This window comes from Anabas testudineus, chromosome 7 (assembly GCF_900324465.2).
Source record: "Anabas testudineus chromosome 7, fAnaTes1.2, whole genome shotgun sequence".
NCBI classification, from domain to species: Eukaryota; Metazoa; Chordata; class Actinopteri; order Anabantiformes; family Anabantidae; genus Anabas; species Anabas testudineus.
In genome coordinates, this window is record NC_046616.1 from 436387 (window position 1) to 455898 (window position 19512).

General features: G+C 43.4%; 1 protein-coding gene across 1 annotated transcript in view; it reads right to left on the minus strand.

Annotated features, from left to right (window-relative positions):
• Positions 1-4365: 4365 nt before the first annotated feature.
• Positions 4366-19512, minus strand: part of cacna1fb (calcium channel, voltage-dependent, L type, alpha 1F subunit) — a 36096-nt gene continuing 20949 nt past the window's right edge. Inside the window, exons 20-51 of the mRNA XM_026367802.1 lie at positions 19202-19262; positions 18819-18927; positions 18494-18623; positions 17996-18055; positions 17788-17894; positions 17087-17174; positions 15825-15932; positions 15580-15632; positions 15278-15424; positions 14829-15030; positions 14435-14593; positions 14233-14343; positions 13557-13640; positions 12878-13006; positions 12716-12781; positions 12122-12213; positions 11807-11966; positions 11603-11730; positions 10756-10852; positions 10422-10524; positions 9985-10086; positions 9777-9907; positions 9571-9690; positions 9377-9438; positions 8783-8995; positions 8358-8465; positions 6567-6703; positions 6118-6230; positions 5744-5936; positions 4979-5041; positions 4789-4889; positions 4366-4704 (exon numbers count right to left, since the gene is read on the minus strand). Of these exons, the coding sequence (XP_026223587.1) occupies positions 4441-4704; positions 4789-4889; positions 4979-5041; positions 5744-5936; positions 6118-6230; positions 6567-6703; positions 8358-8465; positions 8783-8995; positions 9377-9438; positions 9571-9690; positions 9777-9907; positions 9985-10086; positions 10422-10524; positions 10756-10852; positions 11603-11730; positions 11807-11966; positions 12122-12213; positions 12716-12781; positions 12878-13006; positions 13557-13640; positions 14233-14343; positions 14435-14593; positions 14829-15030; positions 15278-15424; positions 15580-15632; positions 15825-15932; positions 17087-17174; positions 17788-17894; positions 17996-18055; positions 18494-18623; positions 18819-18927; positions 19202-19262 (3801 nt within the window). The 3' untranslated portion in view covers positions 4366-4440. The remainder of the gene's footprint in view (positions 4705-4788; positions 4890-4978; positions 5042-5743; positions 5937-6117; positions 6231-6566; positions 6704-8357; positions 8466-8782; positions 8996-9376; positions 9439-9570; positions 9691-9776; positions 9908-9984; positions 10087-10421; positions 10525-10755; positions 10853-11602; positions 11731-11806; positions 11967-12121; positions 12214-12715; positions 12782-12877; positions 13007-13556; positions 13641-14232; positions 14344-14434; positions 14594-14828; positions 15031-15277; positions 15425-15579; positions 15633-15824; positions 15933-17086; positions 17175-17787; positions 17895-17995; positions 18056-18493; positions 18624-18818; positions 18928-19201; positions 19263-19512) is intronic.

Here is a 19512-nt window from a genome sequence, read left to right on the forward strand (position 1 = left end):
GGACCTAAACTTCTGTCAGGTGGTCAGTGATCCAGGAAGCTGTGGAGTAGTCAACCTGCATCTTCAGGAGCTTCTCTCTCAGCACGACAGGCTGGACTGTATTAAAGTTACTAAAGACTGCTGCCTGACTGATACACAAGTAGACCACAGGAAACAGTGTCAGCAGCTTTCTCCACCACTGACACGGATTTGTTTAAAAACAGGACTCCATCACTAAACAGTCACCTGTTTGACCTGCTGCCTGCTGGATTCAGCCTTTGACTGCTTCTGACCACAGGCGCGTTTCATCCTTTGGTTCTGTATGTCCACATTTTCTGTTCTCTGAACTTAATTAAATTAGACTGATTATGGATAATGGATCTTGGATTTGTTTGAGGAGGTAACATCGTATTTGGACATCCGGGACTCTATTTGAGCTCGATTCGTTCCTGAGGATCTAGTTTCAGATCAGATATTTCCTGTAAAGCAGAGTTGAGGAGATTCAGGACTCTGTCGAACTTGTGTTTGCCGTGTGTGTATCTCTGCTTAGGAAAACTGCTTTCTGCTTTTGCTACGCCCATCTGCTCCAACCACCTCACCACTCATCCATCAGATCTTCATCCCACTACTCACCATGTATTTTCCTCCTCCATCCTATAGAGGGTGCTCCACCTTCATCTTGGGTTCCAGCTCCAGTCGCTCAGTCACTTCCTGTTCAACTATTTATAAAATATGATGCGGATGTCTGAACCCGGTCAGTGTTGCTAATTGAATGAAGTATTTACTCTTCATTCAAACATTTATTTCTAGGTTTCTTTAATAGTAGCAGTATATAGCAGCTGGTTAGTGTAGTGGTAACATCACCACCTTCCATGTGGGAGACTGGGGTTCAAATCCCAGCTGTGGCCTACCTCCAGTAGGGGTCCTTAGGCAAGACCTCATACCTTGTACTGACTTGTAAGTTGCTTTTGATAAAAGCGTCTGCTAAAATGTAAATGTAGTATATTAGTATTAATGACGCTCTATCTTTTCATTACATGACAGAGTCGACGCTCACAAAATACCATTGATATCAATAAATAGTCCCGCTCTCCGCTTTGATTGGGTGATTGATGACACCTGTTGTGAGACCTGTCTCCTTTGCCAGATCGTTGCCAACCTCTGCTCTCGCTTTTTGCTCGTTTCTGACGTCTCTGCCCGTTTTTGTCTGATCTCTGTTCATCTGAATCAGACCTGTGTCAGTCTCCCGTTGGTTCCTATGTGAAAACCTTCTGATGAGGATCCAGGTCTTGTGGAACTGAGTCAATTTGAATCTTGTGTAAATATAATTGTTGACTCCAAGAAATTATGTGTGGATGTCTCTCTGATGAGGTATATTGAAGAAGAAGAAGAGGAACTGTAAGAGAGAACATGTGAGACGTTTGACTGCTGCCACCTGTGAAGAGAGAAACCCCAGACTGGTTTCCAGTCTAGTCCAGTACAGGAAATGGAACTGGCTTTGCCAGCTGACTGTTAGCTCATACGTCATTCGCTCATGACCACAACCCAATATGTAGTTTTATGCTTCACATTTATTTTCCTGCACTTTGTCCTGGGCATGAACGCCTCCTGTGTAGAAATGCAGCTGCTACGTAACTGTGCTGCTCACACAAAACCTTCTGTGTGAACAGTGACAGAACGAATGTCTTTAAATTCTAAAACACTGTATTTAGTCACAGTGAGATATAAAATTAATTTACCATTTAAATATCCTCAAACCAGATTTTCAGAGGAAAAAGTTGTGAGTTCAGAGACAAAACTGAAGCTGAATTAAATCTAAAGGAAACTAAAATATCGGGTTCATGGACCAGTATGTAGATCAGAGGATCCATTTGACCGACGTTGATCTGAGCCTCGAGCAGACACAGATGTGAAGACTGTGTCCAGATGTTGAACTGCTGTAATTAAAAACTCTTTCAGGTCAAAACTGAGTGTGAGGCTCCCAGAGAGATTTGAGTCATATGAAGATGAGAATTCATTGTAATTATTGTGAATTACGATGTGCAACGCTCGACGTAATAATTCAATATTCTCCACAGTAAATCCCTGAGTATTTGTAGAGTGTTAAATAAGCTTTTTTTGTGAAATATGTCAATATGAAATTCTTCTTAGTTCTAAATGATGTCATGTAATATCCGGAAAAAAAGATCCAAGTTGTTAAAACTGAGTATAGCATAAAAAATATACCTTACTATACTATGGTATTAAATTGTACCACAGTACGTTATCAGAAATGTGTGAAAATTATCGAGGCGCTCTAAGGTCATTTCCTGAATGTATGTCGTTGTGAAAGAGAAAACAATAGGTTGTACAAAATATGTGATTTAGTTTTGTTTCCTGGTATAAAGTCATTAAAAGGTGCTCTAACGAATGTGCCATCATATGATAAGGAATGAAGGTGTGGACAAACATTAGCTTTGTACTTTTTATTCGAGGTAAACCAGGGTTCATAGCAGTTTCTCAGCTCATCTCTCAACATCTGAGGAAAATGTTTGGGGGAGATTAGGAGTGGACTTAAAAAGCCCCTAACTGCTGGGGCACAGCCCAAAAAAGAAAACCCAACTTCAGACACAATGAAACATCACTGTGAAGGATTGAATAAAGTAAAAGCTAATTTCTCTCAGAATCAATAAAAAATCTGAACAGCTTCTCCTGTGAAAACAGATTTTTTTTTTTTTTTTTATAAAACACACAGCTCAAAAAAATGAAAGGAACACTTTAGATTTCAATGGGGACAGAATCATGCTGGATATGTCTACTGATGTGATGTGTTGGAACAAAGGATGCCACATGGCATCAGTTCCTTCATCCTTCAGGAGCTGCCAGCATACTCTCACCACGAGGTCACGCATTGTTGTCACCAGGAGCAACCCAAGACGCACTGCACCAGTGTAGGGTCTGACGGTGGATTTCATCCTGATACCTAATGGTACTCTGGGTGCTGTTTTATAGCCTGCAGAGGTCTGTGCGTCCCGCTATTGAAATGTCTCCCCAGACCATCGCTGACCCACCACCAAACCGGTCATCCTGAACAATATAACAAGCAGCATAACGTTCTCCACAGCTTCATCGACATGTCATGTCTGTCACATGAATTCAGGGTGAATCTACTCTAATCTGTGAAAAGCACAAGAGGAAGTCTGGAACTCAGACCTCCCTCATGAAGTCTGATTCTGATTGTTTGGTTAGAGGCGTTCACACCAGTGGCCTCCTGGAGGTCATTTTGCTCTGACAGAGCTCATCTTGTTCCTCCTTGCACAAAGGAGCAGATACTGGTCCTCTTGATGGGTTAAGGACCTTCTTTGATCCTGTCCAGCTCTCCTAGAGTAACTGTCTCCTGGAATCTAGTCTGTGCTCTTGAGACTGTGCTGGGAGACACAGTAAGCCTTCTGACAAAGGTCCGTACTGATGTGACGTCCTGGAGGAGTTGGACTGCCTGTTCAACCTCTGTAGGGTCCAGGTATCACCTCATGCTACCAGTAGTGACTCTGACATTAGCCAAAAACTGTGAAAAAACTGTCCGAAAAGATGAGGAGATTAAAAGATGTCACTGTCCTCCACCTGTAAAACCATTCCTGGTTTGGGGGTCGTCTCATTGTGTCAAGTAGCTGACACTGATTAACAACCCCCTCTGATACTGAACTGACAAGATCAATGTCCCAGAGGTTTAACTGACTTGATGCTAAACTCAGATTAGCAAGTGTTCCTTTAATGTTTTGGAGCAGTGTATGACAAATAACCCCCCACCCCCATAAAAAGGTAATTAAAAACAGTACAGATGCTGGATCCCACTGTTAAAACAAACTTAGAATTTACCTCTTAACTCTCATATTAGTTTAATGTCAGAGGGCAGAAAAACAAAGTGGAGAAACTAGGTGAGAAATGAGAAAATACAAGAATCAATTAAGATGAAAGTCAACAGTAAATCATAACTTTTTACAGCCTGAATCAGTTTAAACATGAAGTTTAACTTGTTTAACTTATTATTATATTACATTATAAATATATAATTTAAAGTTCATTAGTTTTAAAAACTAGAAGTTTGCAGTACATGGATGTGTGTGTGTGTATATATACATATATATATATATATATATATATATATATATATATATATATATATATATATATATATATATATATATATATATATGTACACACATTCAGGTTAACTAGAATTGATCTAATTCAAAGCTCAAATTCATATAAAATATAGAAAAACCTGCAAAAACGAAACTGTCATCAGTCAGTACCAGAAATGCACTGTGGGTACAGTGTGGGTTGTCCCACAGAGGCTCGAGACCCTCAGACTGAAACTGTCTGCGTCTGTGGTCGTTTGACTCCAACTTCACCCAGGAACATTTAGTCTCGTCCCCTGATTGGTTCATGTTCTGTCCTGTTATCCGTGATTGGTCCAGAGCGTCAGAATGAGGTCACACAGGTCATCTCGTCGGCCAGCTCGTCCTCTTCGCGGCCTGCCCTGATCGGCTCCTCGTCGCTGTAGAGTGCCGCGGGATCGGCGGCGATGCTGCCTAGGAACCCATGGCTCCCAGCGCCCAGCAGGTCGCTGGCGGCTGACTCCATCTCATCCACTGTCATGTGACACGCGTCAGCGATCTCCCGCTTCGCAAATGCCACGAACTTCGGGTCCCGAGCGTAAAGGCCGAGACCTTCAGAGATGAGAACCTGCAAAGAGAAGAATAATCAGCGACGATCGAGTTGGAGCTGAACTTAGTGATGTAAGTCGGCCGTGGATCAGCGTGTTCTCACCGCCTCCACCAGACTGTCAGCCGAGCCTCGCTTCTCGGTGAGCTGAGCTCCGAGCTGAGAGGGAACTCTGAGGGTGGTGTAGGCTCTGTATGGAGGAGGAGCTGCAACACAACAAACAGTATGAACGTGGGTCACACTTTTCCTTAATGTCCTCACTACGTTGTCAGAGCTTGTGGTTCCTGGTTCCTACCTGACGTTCCTGCAGGGCCACCGTACCAGGCCGGTCTGGGGGCTGCACCTGTCATGGTGACACCTGACGGATGAAAGACCACAACAAACTTCACTGACCTGTTTACGTACAGAGTCCACTTTATTAGGCACACCTGTACAACCGAACAGCTGACATCCAGGTCAGCGTCTCAACACGTCGCACGTTATTTGACCAAATCACCCTCTGACCTGTGGAGCCTGGAACTTTATTGATTCTCCAGTAATTCTAGTGGCTTTAATCTTCCAATGCTGGTCGACAGTTGAAGATGAGTCTTTATTGGCTGGGTTGTAAGTAACGTTAACGTTTCCTCGTGTTCAACATTCTGTGTTTTCTTCTGACGCTCAGTGATTGTGGTTGAATTTAGTTCATGAACTTGTTTCAGGCTTTAACGTCACTGTGTCAGAAGCTTGTTAACGGTCGAGCAGATAAACCAGAGACATTTTGGGAGGTGGAAGACGCCGTTTGCTGCAGGTGGATAAATCAGACTATGTATGAAGACGCTGATTCCTTCTTGTCTGTTTCTGTCAGAAGTTTTATTTCTTTTAGTCTTCATCCTGGAAAGTGCCATCATAGTTTTTGTTGATTAAATGTTCGTTTGTATCCTGATTAGAGATTCATGGAACGGGAATGTTCAAACTGACCAACTGTAACTGATCTAACTGTGGGAACAAACCTGGGATCATGTCCAATACCCCAAAATGACAGTATTCAAACAAGTATTAGCTCTGAGTCCCGGCTCCTCACCTCTTCCTGCTCCTTCCTTCTTCCCCTCACCCCCGGGTCCCCTCCTCCAGGGCGGGCTGCCTTCCTCCTCCACCAGGATGAGAGGAGCATAGAGGAGTCGACCACGGCGAGGACATGGGTTCGCCCAGGAAGCTGAGGAGGCGGCCGAGGAGCGAGTGGAGGAGTCGTGAGACTCGTAACTGCTGAACGTTTGCTGAGGAAGAAGAAGGTCAGTTAATGGAGGGGGGACGACTACTTCTCTGACAGCTGATCATCAGCTGGAAGTGAATGTTGATGGTTTTCTCATTTTTTGGAAACTTTTCAACAGAGAAAATATAAAAAATCTAATCTGTTGTAAACACGCTGCACTCTTTGTGTGGTCAGGTGTGTGTTACCTGTGCGAGTCCGCGGCGTGGGGGGGACGTGGGGTGGTACGTCCCGGGGATCGGCAGGTCATCGCTGCTGCCCTGTCTTCTCAGACACTGGATGTTAAAGGACGGTTTCCGACCTGCAGGACGACAATGAAACAAAGACCATAGTCTGTCCAAACGAGATTTTACTGAATGTTCACTTACTGCTGTAGCTGGCTTTCTTTAAACTGCTGTACATTGCTGTACAGAGACCAAGCCAACGTCAAAGAACTGAAGACGACCTAGACCGACTGATGTGTCGGCTGACGTCACCTTTGTCTGAGGCAAAAAGTGAAACTAGAAAACTGGAAACTAACAGCCTGTACCAGCAGGTGGGTCAACGAGGGTCTGAAAAACTAGTTCAGCAGCTGCTCAGTGACCTGCAGCCTGGTCTGTTTTTAAGTAATAGGGAGGAGTGGCAGATATCACCTCACCTGTGGGCGTGGCAGGAAGGAGGCGTCTCCGGGTGGTCCTCCTCCCCTCGCTGTAGCCGTTGCCATAGCTACTGTTGGTGTAGGCACCATGGCCGTCGGAGTGGTCCCTGTACAGAGGAGGCTCGTCAGGGTAATATCTGAAAACATATGATAACACACACGTCTACTTGTGTCCATCAGTACCGGAGGTATTGCATTCCCACTCTGAGAGACAGACTAAAAAAGAAAATTCCAGGAAACACCTGAGAAACAGCAAGAATTCTGGCTCTCAAAGACCGGTTACTGTGCCTTGAAAAAGTCCACCTCTACTCCACTCATTAATCTAAATTAGTAGGAGCTGTCTGAGCTCTTTAAAGACACCTGTCCACCCAACAGTCAGTCAGAAGTCAACTACTACCATGGGCAAGACCAAAGAGCTGTCCAAAGACACCCGAGACAAAATTGTGGACCTCCACAAGGCTGGAAAGGGCTAAGGGGCAATTGCCTATCAGCTTGGTGAAAATAGATCAACTGTTGCAGCAATTGTTAGAAAATGGAAAAGGCCAAAGGACGACTGTCAGTCTCCTTCGGACTGGGGCACCAGATCTCACCTTGTGGGGTATCACTGATGATAAGAAAGGTGACGAATCAGCCCAGAACAAGGGAGGAGCTGGTCAATGACATGAGGAGAGCTGGGATGACAGTTTTAAAGGTCACTGTAGGTAGAACACTACGCCGTCATGGTTACAAATCACGCGTTGCATGAAAGGTTCCCCTGCTCAAGTCCTCACTTGTCCAGGCCCGTCTGAAGTTTGCCAGAGACCATCAGAATGATCCAGAGGAGGCGTGGGAGAAAGTCATGTGGTCAGATGAGACCAAAGTAGAACTTTCTGGTCTAAACTTCACTGGTCGTGTTTGGAAGAAAAAGAGGGATGAGTTGCATCCCAAGAACACCATCCCTACTGTGAATCATGGGGGTGGTAACATCATGCTCTGGGGGTGCTTTTCTGCGAAGGGGACAGGACGTCTGCACTGTATTAAGGAGAGGATGAATGGGGCCATTTATTGTGAGATCCTGAGCAACACACAGCCAGGATAACCAAGGAGTGACTCTGTAAGAAGCATATCAAGGTTCTGGAGTGGCCTAGTCAGTTTCCAGACCTCAATCCAATAATCTTTGGAGTGAGCTTGAACTCTGCGTTGCTCAGAGACAGCCCCGAAACCTGTCTGATCTACAGGAGGTCTATGTGGAGGAGTGGGCCAAAATCCCTGTTGCAGTGTGTGCAAGCCTGGTCAAGAACTACAAGAAACGTTTTCTGCTCTGTAATTGCAAGCAAAGGTTTCTGTATCAAATATTAACACAGATTTTCTCAGGTGTTTAAATACATATGTTCAGCAGTGCAAGACAAATAAATTCTTTAAATACATACATATACAATTCATACAATGTGATTTCCTGGAATCTTTTTTATTCTGTCTCTGATTGGGAATGTACCTACAATGTCAATTTCAGACCCCTCCATGATTTCTAAGTGAGAGAACTTTTAACCCTTTCCAGCTTTATGTTAATCAACAATTCTTGAACGTAGATCTTCTGAAAGCTCCTTTTGGCGAGTCAAAGCTCACATAAGTGTATTTTTCTGCAAACTCAAAAAGTAGCTCTAGTCCACATCTACAAATTAATGTTCACCTGACTCCAGTTAGCTTTTTGGAGCTTGTTATTCCCAGGCTTCACATACTGTTTCTTGCCACTGTAGTTCCTTTCTATTACTTAGTCAATCTGTCTGTCAGACTACCAGTCTACCAGTGTACCTGTCTCTGGAGGAGATGCTCTCATTGTCGTCCTCTCTGCTGTAGTAACCCTGCTCTCCCCAAGCCTCCATATCGCCATTCCTCCAGTATCTGTCCCGCGAGTCCCTCCTGCACAATGAAAGGTGTGTGATTGATTGGCTGAGACATCTGTCAAAAAAAGGGCCGACAGCAACAACAGCCCTGTTTATTGCCAAATGAATTATATATGTATATTCTGTATAATTCAGTTTGTGTATCGTTCATGTCTTTACTAAACCGATCGATGGTGGAAAAGGTGAAATGGAGTTTTAATAACTGGTTGAACCTCAAAAAAACTCTTCATGTGGATTAGAAATATTGTCTGTTGATATTTGTGACGGTAATGATGATCCAATCACATTTAGGACCAGGAAATGCAGACTATAGATCTCATGATGACTGCTCACCTTCCGTGTTTATAGTATGAGGGTCTCTTGTGGGCGTGGTCCAGCAGGCCATTCTTCAATGATGGGTGGCGGTGATGGTGATTGACAGATGACCTTGTGTGGTCTCCACAGCGAAGATGTTCATCGTGTTTGCTGCCGTTCTGTATCTTGGTGAGAGAACCGACCCGGTGGATGAGGCCTCCGTTAGACACATTATCACCAACAACACCACCCGGACTTGCAGGCAGACGGCCGTCTGTACATCAACATGACAACAGGGAAAAACTTTTTCTGTTGGCGCAGCTGAGGCTTTTTGCCTTCTCTTTAGTTTTATTTGTATTTTTCCTTTTTTTGTTCTGATGAACACTCATGAATGACTTAAACAACTGCAGCTGCATCTGTCCTTTAGACGTCAAATAAAACACTGAACTAATCTGATGAAATTTCATGTTACACATACGAACACACATTATTTCCAATAAGGGACGTCTGAGCTGAACACATCCTGGTTGTATCTGCAGTTTTTATTCAGTTTATTTAACAATGTCGTTCTTTTTAAATAAAGGGCCATGAAGTATGCAGATAAGAGAAATAATGTTCATGTGATGTTAGTGTTTACCAGTCGGTGTGAGTAAGGAGCCTCGTCGCTCATTCTCTGGTCCAAAACTGTTTTCGTCCTGCAGAAACACAGAAACCCAGACTCTCAGAACTTAGTCAAACTAAGAGTCAGATTCAAAGGTTTTACTTCATATTAAAGGACGATTCAGTTGTTTTTTTTAATCATTAAATTATTAGAATTAGTAGAATACCTCCTGCAAGTCTTCATCCTCCATCATGGCCTCCTCGTCATCCTCCTCCAGGTCCTCGTTCAGAGCCAGACGCATCTCTGGACCCAGATCCTGCAAAGTCTTCAGACCAGCTTTACACAGCTGCAAACACACATGTAAATACATAAATACTCACAGTGTAGAACTACATCCAACTTTACGTACGGACGAACCTGGGCGCAACTGACCTGGACAGCGGACGGGTTGGTGGAATCAGGTTCTCCCCTCAGAGCTCCTTTCTCCTTCCTCTTCCTGAACTTCCTGAAATAATCCTGGATCAGAAAGGTCGCGTAAAACTTCCCAACTGTCACTTTCTCTTCTGCAGTAGGAAACAGGAGAGGTTAGTCTTCAGTATTCCCAGCAGTAGCTGTGTTAGTATTGTTGTAGTATTATTACCTTCATGAGGTGGTATGACTTCGTCCAGTAGTTTTGGTTTCATTCTTTTCCAGATCTTCTTGATAATCACCCTCAGTTCCTCATTCTCCTGCTCAGGGTTCCCTGAGTTGGGTTTAAATCAGAATAAACAGCCTTGTTCTCCTCAATAACATGTGCAGACCGCATTATGATGAAGTGATTTATTTGTTGCTTAGACAAACTTCACATATGACCTTATACCTGTAAGTAGCTACTGTTTGCTCACTATTGTTATTATTGAGCTGCAAGTTGTAATCTGAAGTATTACTAAGTATTCTTTAGTCAGTGTTCTGTGTAGTGTTTGTGTTGCTCAGCGTGAAAATAAATGAGCTGAAGCCGACGGTATTCCTGTGTTGAAAATTTCACATGTGGTTCTTTGAAAGTTAAATAATTAGAAAAGAACAGGTCACAGCAGATACCTTCAGTCTTGATCTTGAGTGCAGTACGAACCAGAGCGAAGAGCGTGGCATTAAAGGTTACCATCCCGTCAGAGTTTAGAGGCATGTTCATAGCTACCAGACGCTGACACATGACCAAGAAGAGAAAAGGTTTTGAATCCCTTCTGTCCCTTCTAACACTCACAATTTGGAGAAAATGATGAAGCCAAAACCATCAGGATTTTACAGTAGTTTATATCCACTTTAGAATTCTGTTGTCTGATAATATGATAAGAATAACACACAGAGGACTCTGACTGGAGCCCTGTGGAACACCAGGAGCTAGTTATGTGTGTTATAGTACAATATATTTTACCTTACAGGCTACTCTGTGAGGACAGAGCTTCCCAAAACCCAGAGGAGGCTGAATCCTCCTGAGCAGAGCCACAACATCCAGGTGTTTGATACGACCCCTGAGAGGAGACAAGAGAATGGCGGTCATTATAAAACAATAAAACATCAAATTTCTGCAATGTATCCTGACTTAGATCACAATCACAGCAAGCAAAGGAAGCAAGTTCAGACATCCCTCTAACCAGCAGCATTTTCCAACTCATCTGGTGGGATCCTGGAGTTTTCCCAGAACCGATTAAACATATATTATATATATATGTCCTGAATCTACTCCTGGATCTGGATCTACAGGTGAAAATGTCGGGAAAACCTCCACCAAAAGGCAGCCAGGAAGACCCTAATCAGATTCCTAAACTAACTGTCTGACCTGACCTGTCTCTTCTCAGTGCGAAGAAGCAGTGATTCTGTGCCAGTCTCCCTCCACATTCTTGAGCTTGTACCTTCTCCATAAGGCTGAGTCGACATCCTACAGAGGAAACTAATTCCGGCTGCTTGTATTTGTGATCATTCTTTCAGTCCCTACCAAAGCTCACGGCCATAAATTATTGTAGATTGACTGTAAACCTTCACCACAACCTCCGTATCATGCTGTACAAAAACTCCTGGTTGGTTTAGGTGCTCTGTTGGTGATCACAGACTGAAACATAACAGTACAATAACATACTCTAAAATGTTGTCAAAATCTTTAACCACTGAACCAAAAGATGATGTTAAACAGAGCTGAAGTCTGAAATATTCATCATTACTTGTCAATAAATCCTTGACCTGCTTCCAGTGTAGAAGATGTCCTGTATAAATGTGAGTCATACTTGGCCTCTGGGTCATATTCAGACCAGATCCTCTTGAACTCATCCAGATGATGTGGTCCCAGAATCGACCAATCACGTGTCAGATAGTCAAAGTTGTCCATGATGACTGCAACAAACAGGTTGATGATCTGAAGGACAGAGAAAAACATGTTAATGTGTTTTACAAAGGGAAAGGCTCATTTGTGTGTGTGTTTGTGTTCTGACCAGGAAAGCACACAGCATGAAGAAGCTGATGAAGTAAACGATGGCAAAGTTGCTGCCGCAGCTGAACTCTTCTCCTGACTCGTAGTCGGACTCTGGGTCACAGCGTTTACCTGGAAGACTGGCCAACATGATCTCCTGCCACGCCTCACCTGTAGCACACCTGGGAAACACACGTACAGGTAAAACATCCAGAACACACATTAAAACCATACTCCTCCTTACATGAGGAGACAGGACTGCAGGGTTAAATTATCAGCAGGTGAAGAAAGGGATGGAGGAGGAGGAGATGCAGGTACAGGAAAAGGAGAGTCTGACCTGAAGAGCAGCAGAACAGCCTGAGGAAAAGTCTGAAAGTTGTTGTTTCTGTTGATCTGAGTGTAATCCTGCATCGCTATCTTCCCAAACGTCTGCAGGAGAAAGGAAGTCAAAGTTAGTCAGGTTGCCAGCCATTAAACAACTAATGCTCATTCTTTAAGCTCAGAAAGCAGCAATCCATCTTTAAACACAACATCCAGCTCTGTTAACGATGAAGCAGCTGTTGAAGACGTCTGATTACTGTCCTCAGCTGATGTCACTACACGTCTGCTGCGGCATCCATGACACATTACTGTAGCTGATGGTGTAACATTAGTCTCTGACCAAACTGTCATGGGTCCAGATGCATTGTGGCTAACGTAGTGAAAATGATGTGTGACTAAAAACCAATCGCAGCCAAACACGCAACTGAAAATGTCTTCAGACAGTAAATCATTACTGAGGAATCCAACTGTGGTTTTGTATCTCGTGCTGGTTCTGAATTTTCTGGGGGTCGTTTGCCTCTTAGAAGTTTTCAAACATTATTAGGATCCAGCTTCAAACAGGAATCTGGATTCTCTGGATCAGGCTAGGATCACCTGTTCGTGACCTCACCTGCATGCCGATGACAGCGTAGATAAAGAAGATCATGGCGATGAGCAGAGCGACGTACGGCAGGGCCTGAACACAGAGAAGAAGGAGGTGGTTAGACTCTCTGTGGCTTAGCCCTGGAGCAAGGCAGGAACCGCCCATATCCCCGTCAACCCCGCTCCTGACCTGCAGGGATTTGATGAAGGTCCACAGCAGAGTACGAATCCCCTCCCCTTTACTCAGCAGCTTGACCAACCGCATCACACGAAAGAGACGGAAGAAGGTGATGGACACCCGAGAGCTGTCCTCTCCACTCTGACAGAGACATGAAGAAAAAAGGCTTTGGGAGAGTGGCCAACATGTTGACGTGTAAAACAAGCTGCCTCTGTGGGTCCTGGACTCTAAAACCAAGTCATCTGAATTTTAAGCCTTCAAACGTCTTCATGGTTCAGTTGCTGAATGTTACATCTGTTGGTTCAATGATGTTGTTCTTTCTCTCATCAGTTCTTTTTTATCAGCCTGTAACAGAACTACCAAACTAAACTTCAACTGCGACCACAACACCTGCCAACCCCGCAGCCTTGTTAGAATTTATACTCTGCATGTGTCCAGGCACTGTTCATATGCCGGAAACTTCTTCTCAGTATGGATGTGAATAGGTCTTACACTGCAATCGAAGAGAACATCTGCAGAACCCCTGACAGACTGTCCCCCACCATGATGATTCTCTGTAATGCTGCTAAAATCCCTAATGGTTGTTCCTCACCGTGGTCAAGTAAAACTTGTGCAGTGCACCAGTGCACATTATAAAATCAGCACAAAGGAATAAACTGCTTCAATCTTGTGTTGCTGTTGGAGAACTCACACTGAACTCAGTGACGACGATATCGACCACACTGCCGACCACGATCAGAGCGTCAAACGAGTTCCAGGCATCGACAAAATAATGCTACAAGAAAGACAATTTCAGATTCAACAAGAGTGTGGAGAGGTTAAAAACAACTTTTCCTTCAGTATAAGAAAAACTGAAAGGACCAATTCAAATTGTGCAAGCTGTAAAGTTTTATGTGTTTATTATGGGAACATGATGTAGACCTGTGCCAGCTACTGCCACCTCAGTTTGCCTAATGCCACTTGAAAACTGCTTTGGTTACGATGGATCAAAGTGGGTAATTAAATCAAGATCAAAACAACTGCAGATGTTGGAGGTTATGTTGTTGATGCAGCCTCAGTGGCACTGCTGTCAGGTGACGTCGTGAAAGCTGTGCCATGCTCCATTCCAGGTTCCAGAGACCATCTCCGTTTTTCTTTATTGACTCATCATGTATCTCTCACAGTGTCCGTTGCTGGATGTCACATCTGTTGGTTCAATAATGTGTTCTCCTCAGTTCTGTTTTATCACCCTGACAGATCGTGTTAGCCAGTGTCAACACCGGATTCTTCACTTAATGTCTTTAATATGTGGAATGGAGGACGAGCTTCCTGTAAACAGAAGATGTGTGGTGTGTGTATATTCATCCGGTTGTGTTTGGTTTTCTCACCCTGAGTCGGAGAGCGAGCAGCTTTAGCAGCATCTCCACAGTGAAGAGACCAGTAAACACCATGTTGAGGATATCCATGATGTAGCTGAAGTCTTTTGACTGTTCATAGTGCTGCGGGAGACAAGCATGCCTTTGGACTTAATACATTTATTTCAGTGTAAACCAACATTTGATTCACAGGAGAGTTGTGAGAGTTATTAACCTGAATGGCCAGAGTGACGGTGTTGAGCAAGATCAGGATGAACATGACGTATTCAAATCCTGTGGAGTTGATGATGGACCAGAACTTATACTGGACTGGATTCTTTGGGATGTAAAGCTTCAGTGGCTGAGCCTTCAGAGCGTACTCCACACACTGACGCTAAAACAAAAAGGGTTCATTTACAGTCAGTGGTCAACACAGCTGTAGCATCATCATCACCTGAAAATAAAGCTGAGTGGAGCAGCAGAATCAGCTGACGCCACAGTCCTCAACCTCACACACTGTTCTCACATCTTTACCGACAAGACTAGAAGACTAAAGGTTTAGTTGACTCAAACTAATTCATATCTTCTGTCTCGGGCTAAATGAAACTCAGCTGCTGAACCTGGTTTACCTGGTTCTTGTCCAGCTCACAGTTCTTGTACTCCTGCTCTCCCTGCTCTCTGAAGGTGATGATGACAAAACCCACAAAGATGTTCATCATGAAGAAGGCGATGATGATGATGTAGACGATGAAGAAGATGGAAATCTCCACTTGGTAGTTGTAGATGGGACCAGAGTTCTCTCCGTTAGCATCGATGGCTTTATACAGCAGACTGGAGGGGAGACGTAGGATAGGTCGGGGTTAATGGTTTCTATGGCATCTGCCTGGGGAGCAGAACGCCAGAAAGGCAAAGCACAGCACGTGGTTTATCTGTCAGAGCCATGTCTGTCTCCTACATATTAAAGTTACTTAGAGATGAAGACAAGGCGGCAGGGTGTGAATGCGTGAATCAAGAAGAATACTGATGATAATAAAGTAGATAATACATAGAAAGATAATGAAGTGAATTGAAAACTCACGCGGGCCAGCCCTCGAAGGTGGACACGGTGAAAAGAGCCATCATCCCCATCAACACGTTATCAAAGTTAAAGTCACTGTTCTGCCAGATCCTCTCTCGGACCATTGGATGAGTCACGTCTCCATCTTTATACACAACAAAGGTCCCTCTGAACGAACACACACACACACACACACACACACACACACACACACACACACACACACACACACACACACACACACACACACACACACACAGTCACCTCACATCCCTCTGTTCAAAACATAAGCTGGTTTCAGCCTTGAAAAATTGAAGACTCACTTGCATTGTTCAGGAGTGTGTTTGGCTTCATCTGTACAGCGATAAAATTTACCCTGAAACACATAACACACAAAATCTGATGTCCTGTTGGTGAAATGACTACACTAAACAGTAGATTCTCATTGGACTGCTGGAGCACACGCAGGCTCAGGTGTTGATGATAAAGCTGCTAAAATAACTTTGAATTTGAATTTAATATTGTTACATTAGTTACTGTGGAAGTGACACAGCAGAGTTGTTGTCACCTTGAAAAGTTGGACTCCGATACAGGCGAACATAAACTGCAGCAGAGTCGTGACGATCATGATGTTTCCGATGGTCCTGATGGCCACAAACACGCACTGGACCACATGCTGCAACACACACACGCACACACACACACACACACACACACACACACACACACACACACACACACACACACACACACACACACACACACACATTAATGCACGATAGGCTGCAACTAACAATAAATGAATTATTATTATTATTTTTTTTAATCTTTTTTGAAACACTGTAAAATGTTGAAGACCTAAACGTGTCTAGTGGTGAAATTACTATACAACTGGACAGTGGTCATATTGTTCTCGGGCTGCAGGTTTACTTGTGGTTCCTAGAGTTTCCAAATGTAGAATGGGAGGCAGAGCCTTTAGCTATCAAGCCCCTCTCCTGTGGAACCAGCTCCCAGTTCAGGTTCTGGAGGCAGACACCCTCTCTACATTTACATTTACATTTAATAATTTGGCACCTTTATCTAAAGCGACTTACAAGTGAGGAACAAGGTAAGCAAACAAAATCTAAGTCAAGGAGAAACACTTTGCAAAGCAAAGTGCTGTTAAAGTGTTTCTGTTTCAAGAGATGTGAGAACAAAAGAGTAGAAAAGTTTTTTTTTTTTGCAAAGCCAAATTCTACCATTTAATGTCATTAACTTTGTGTCTTCTCTCTCCTGTAATTGTGTTTCCTTCTCTCTGTCTCTCCTGTTTGTTGTTGTCTTTATTGCCTGCTGTTCTTTTGTCTCTTCTCTTTCCACTCACCCCAACCGGTCGAGGCAGATGGCCGCCCACTGTGAGCCTGGTTCTTCTGCAGGTTTCTTCCTCTAAAGGGAGTTTTTCCTCTCCACTGTCTCCTGGTGCTGCTCAGTGGGGTTGGTGGGTTTTCTATATAATTCTGTCTACAGTTATATTCTGTAAGGTCTTAAACCTTAAGCACTTTAAAGCGCTTTGAGATGACTTCTGCTGTGATTTGGCGCTATACAAATAAAATGAATTAAATTTAATTTAACCTTCTGATCACCCCTTACACTCCTCGCCTACTCATATGTCAAGTGATGACATATTATAAATTATATAGCTGTATACTTAAAAACTGCATTTAATTAACCTGTTTATGATGTAAGACTACAGTATAATATCATGTATAACATAATATTATTGTAACTCCATTGTCACCAAATTCAATGATTTGAAGACCTGGGCCCAGGTGGTCAAACATCTGTGTGTGTTACCTTGAGTCCTTTGGCTCTGTTGATAGCTCTCAGAGGTCTGAGCACCCTGAGGACCCTGAGGATCTTCACCACCGAGATGGCACTGGAGCTGCAAACACACAAACACATAGTAATGTGAAGGTGATAACATCATCTCCTGCAGAGAGCAGCATATACACATCAGCTGACTCATGATTTAGCCGATCTGGTGGTTTTACACCCAACGGGGAGAATTCTTACTTATTCAGGGTGTGATGCTAAGCTGTTGCACTGTTGTCTCATTTTGTGCTGTGTGGCTTCGTAATAGTTAGTATGTTAGCTTAGCCAAATGAAACAGGTGCAGTTTAACAAGTTAACTTTGCTAACAACAGGAAAAATCTTGTTATTGCAATGTTGACATCATTCATGAAAAACACATGCAGACTGTCAAACAGGAAAAGGGACAATCTAGTTAGATTTATAGAAGGGGGAGCCCAGAAAGTACCAAGTAGGGAGTTTTACTTAGTGTACTGGAAATGGAAATGTTTTATATCTTCACTTTTTTCAGACTGACTGACTGGTTTTGCCCAAGATGGTGGCTAATGATAACTTGTGATGTTTAACACGTCTGCTGATATTAGGGACGTTGGAAAATGAATAACGTGCTACTACATGAAAAAACTGTTAGGCTACCATCCTTGCTGTGATTAGTAAAGCAAAATGAATCAGATTTTGACACTAACTGCAGGAAGAAGGAGACGAGTGAGACGCTGACAACCAGCAGATCCAACAGGTTAAACCAGTTTCTGCAGAAGGAGCCCTGGTGGAGGAAGGCTCCATGGACGGTCATCTGTAGGAATGACAGAGATGATGTTTGAATCAAATGCAGATCAGAGGAGAAAGAACATGGTCTGACGATACAATTCCATCTCAACTAAAGGTGAATTTTACCTTTAGCAGGATCTCCACAGTAAAGATGGAGGTGAAGGCGTAGTCTGCATAACCCAGAATCTACACATGAACATACAGACGGAAAACAAACTGTTCCAGATTATTACTTCAACTGAAGTAATACTACTACTGTCCTTCGGATGTGGTGCAGTGCAGAAATACAAAGAGGAAACTTCAATAATATCTCTCCCTAGATGTTAGAAGTGTTTGGACCTGGTTCTGTGGGGATGGATATAACCACCTTTAGATTCATATACAGTCCAGAGATGGAGCAGTTTGATTTAACACTTACTGTACTTGTCAGTTAATCAAGTCTTAAACCAAGTCACATAAGACAAAGTTCAGTCATGACAGCAAAGAGCAGTTCAGAGACAAAACTACCAAAAGGTTAACATCCCTGTGGTCTTGGTTTGAGCCGAGTGATCTTGTGTCGTGGTTCAGGCCCCAGACGCTCTGCTGCTTGTGGGTTCACTGGTATTTTGTGGTTTTGAGACTCACATTGTTCCTGAAGGAGTGGGCTCTGATTGGATCTTCAGCTGCCAGTGAGCAGCTGCTGAGGATGATGAAGACTAGGATGAGGTTGGTGAAGATGTGGTGGTGGATCAAAGAGTGACAAGCCACACGGATCCTGGAGACAAAGAAGAGAGACACCTGATCATTAATCGAGCTGCGTTTGAGGATCAGATAAAATGTTCTATGTTCTATTAATGAGTAGAGGGAGGAAAATGGATGTTTCTGTAACACCATGTTCAAGTATTAAAAATATCTTTTACAACTAAGTCTAAGGGGGCTCAGTTGTTGTGAATGTTGTGGACAGACTCACGGGTTTGTTTTGCTGAGACAGAAGAAGGCGCTGCCCTCTGGGATCGGAAGAACCTTCTCTTTAGGAGGAGCGAGATCAGCCATCTTTAACTGGACTCCTCCATCGCCATCTGAAAAAAAGTGTTTTGGTCCATCAGCGTCAAAATAATCCTGATCCTCATGCACGGAGGTATAAATAAAGGTAACTCGGGCTGAGAGAGGCGGCTGTGACTGTGTTAAACTGTGACTTTGGAGCCTAGTTAGAGGACAGTGCTTGGACCAAAATAAGAAAAATGAGTGACCCTCTGTTTTGGAGCAAAAGATAATTTCATTTTCAGTTTCTTTATAATTTAAATTAAATTTGTAAACAGTCATGATCAGTCTTTCTGGGTGATATTTTCTCACCATCGTCTCCTTCGGGAAGCTCCTCGTCTTCCTCGTACTCAGTGTCTTCATCAATGTCCACCTGCAGAGACAAACACAAATTCGCTATCGCTGGTTCAGTCAGTCCTGCAGGAAGTACTCACATCTTTTGGTTCACTAAAAGCACAAGTACTACAAATATTTAAATGTACGACAACGAGAGCTACTTGTGCCACGGTCACTGGTTCTGCAGTAAAATGCTAGTTTTCTGTGTTGGGCCGGGTTTTGCATCCCTGCAGAGATCTGTGCCATCAGTGTTTCCTTAGGCTCAACTTAATTGTCAAATAGTATTT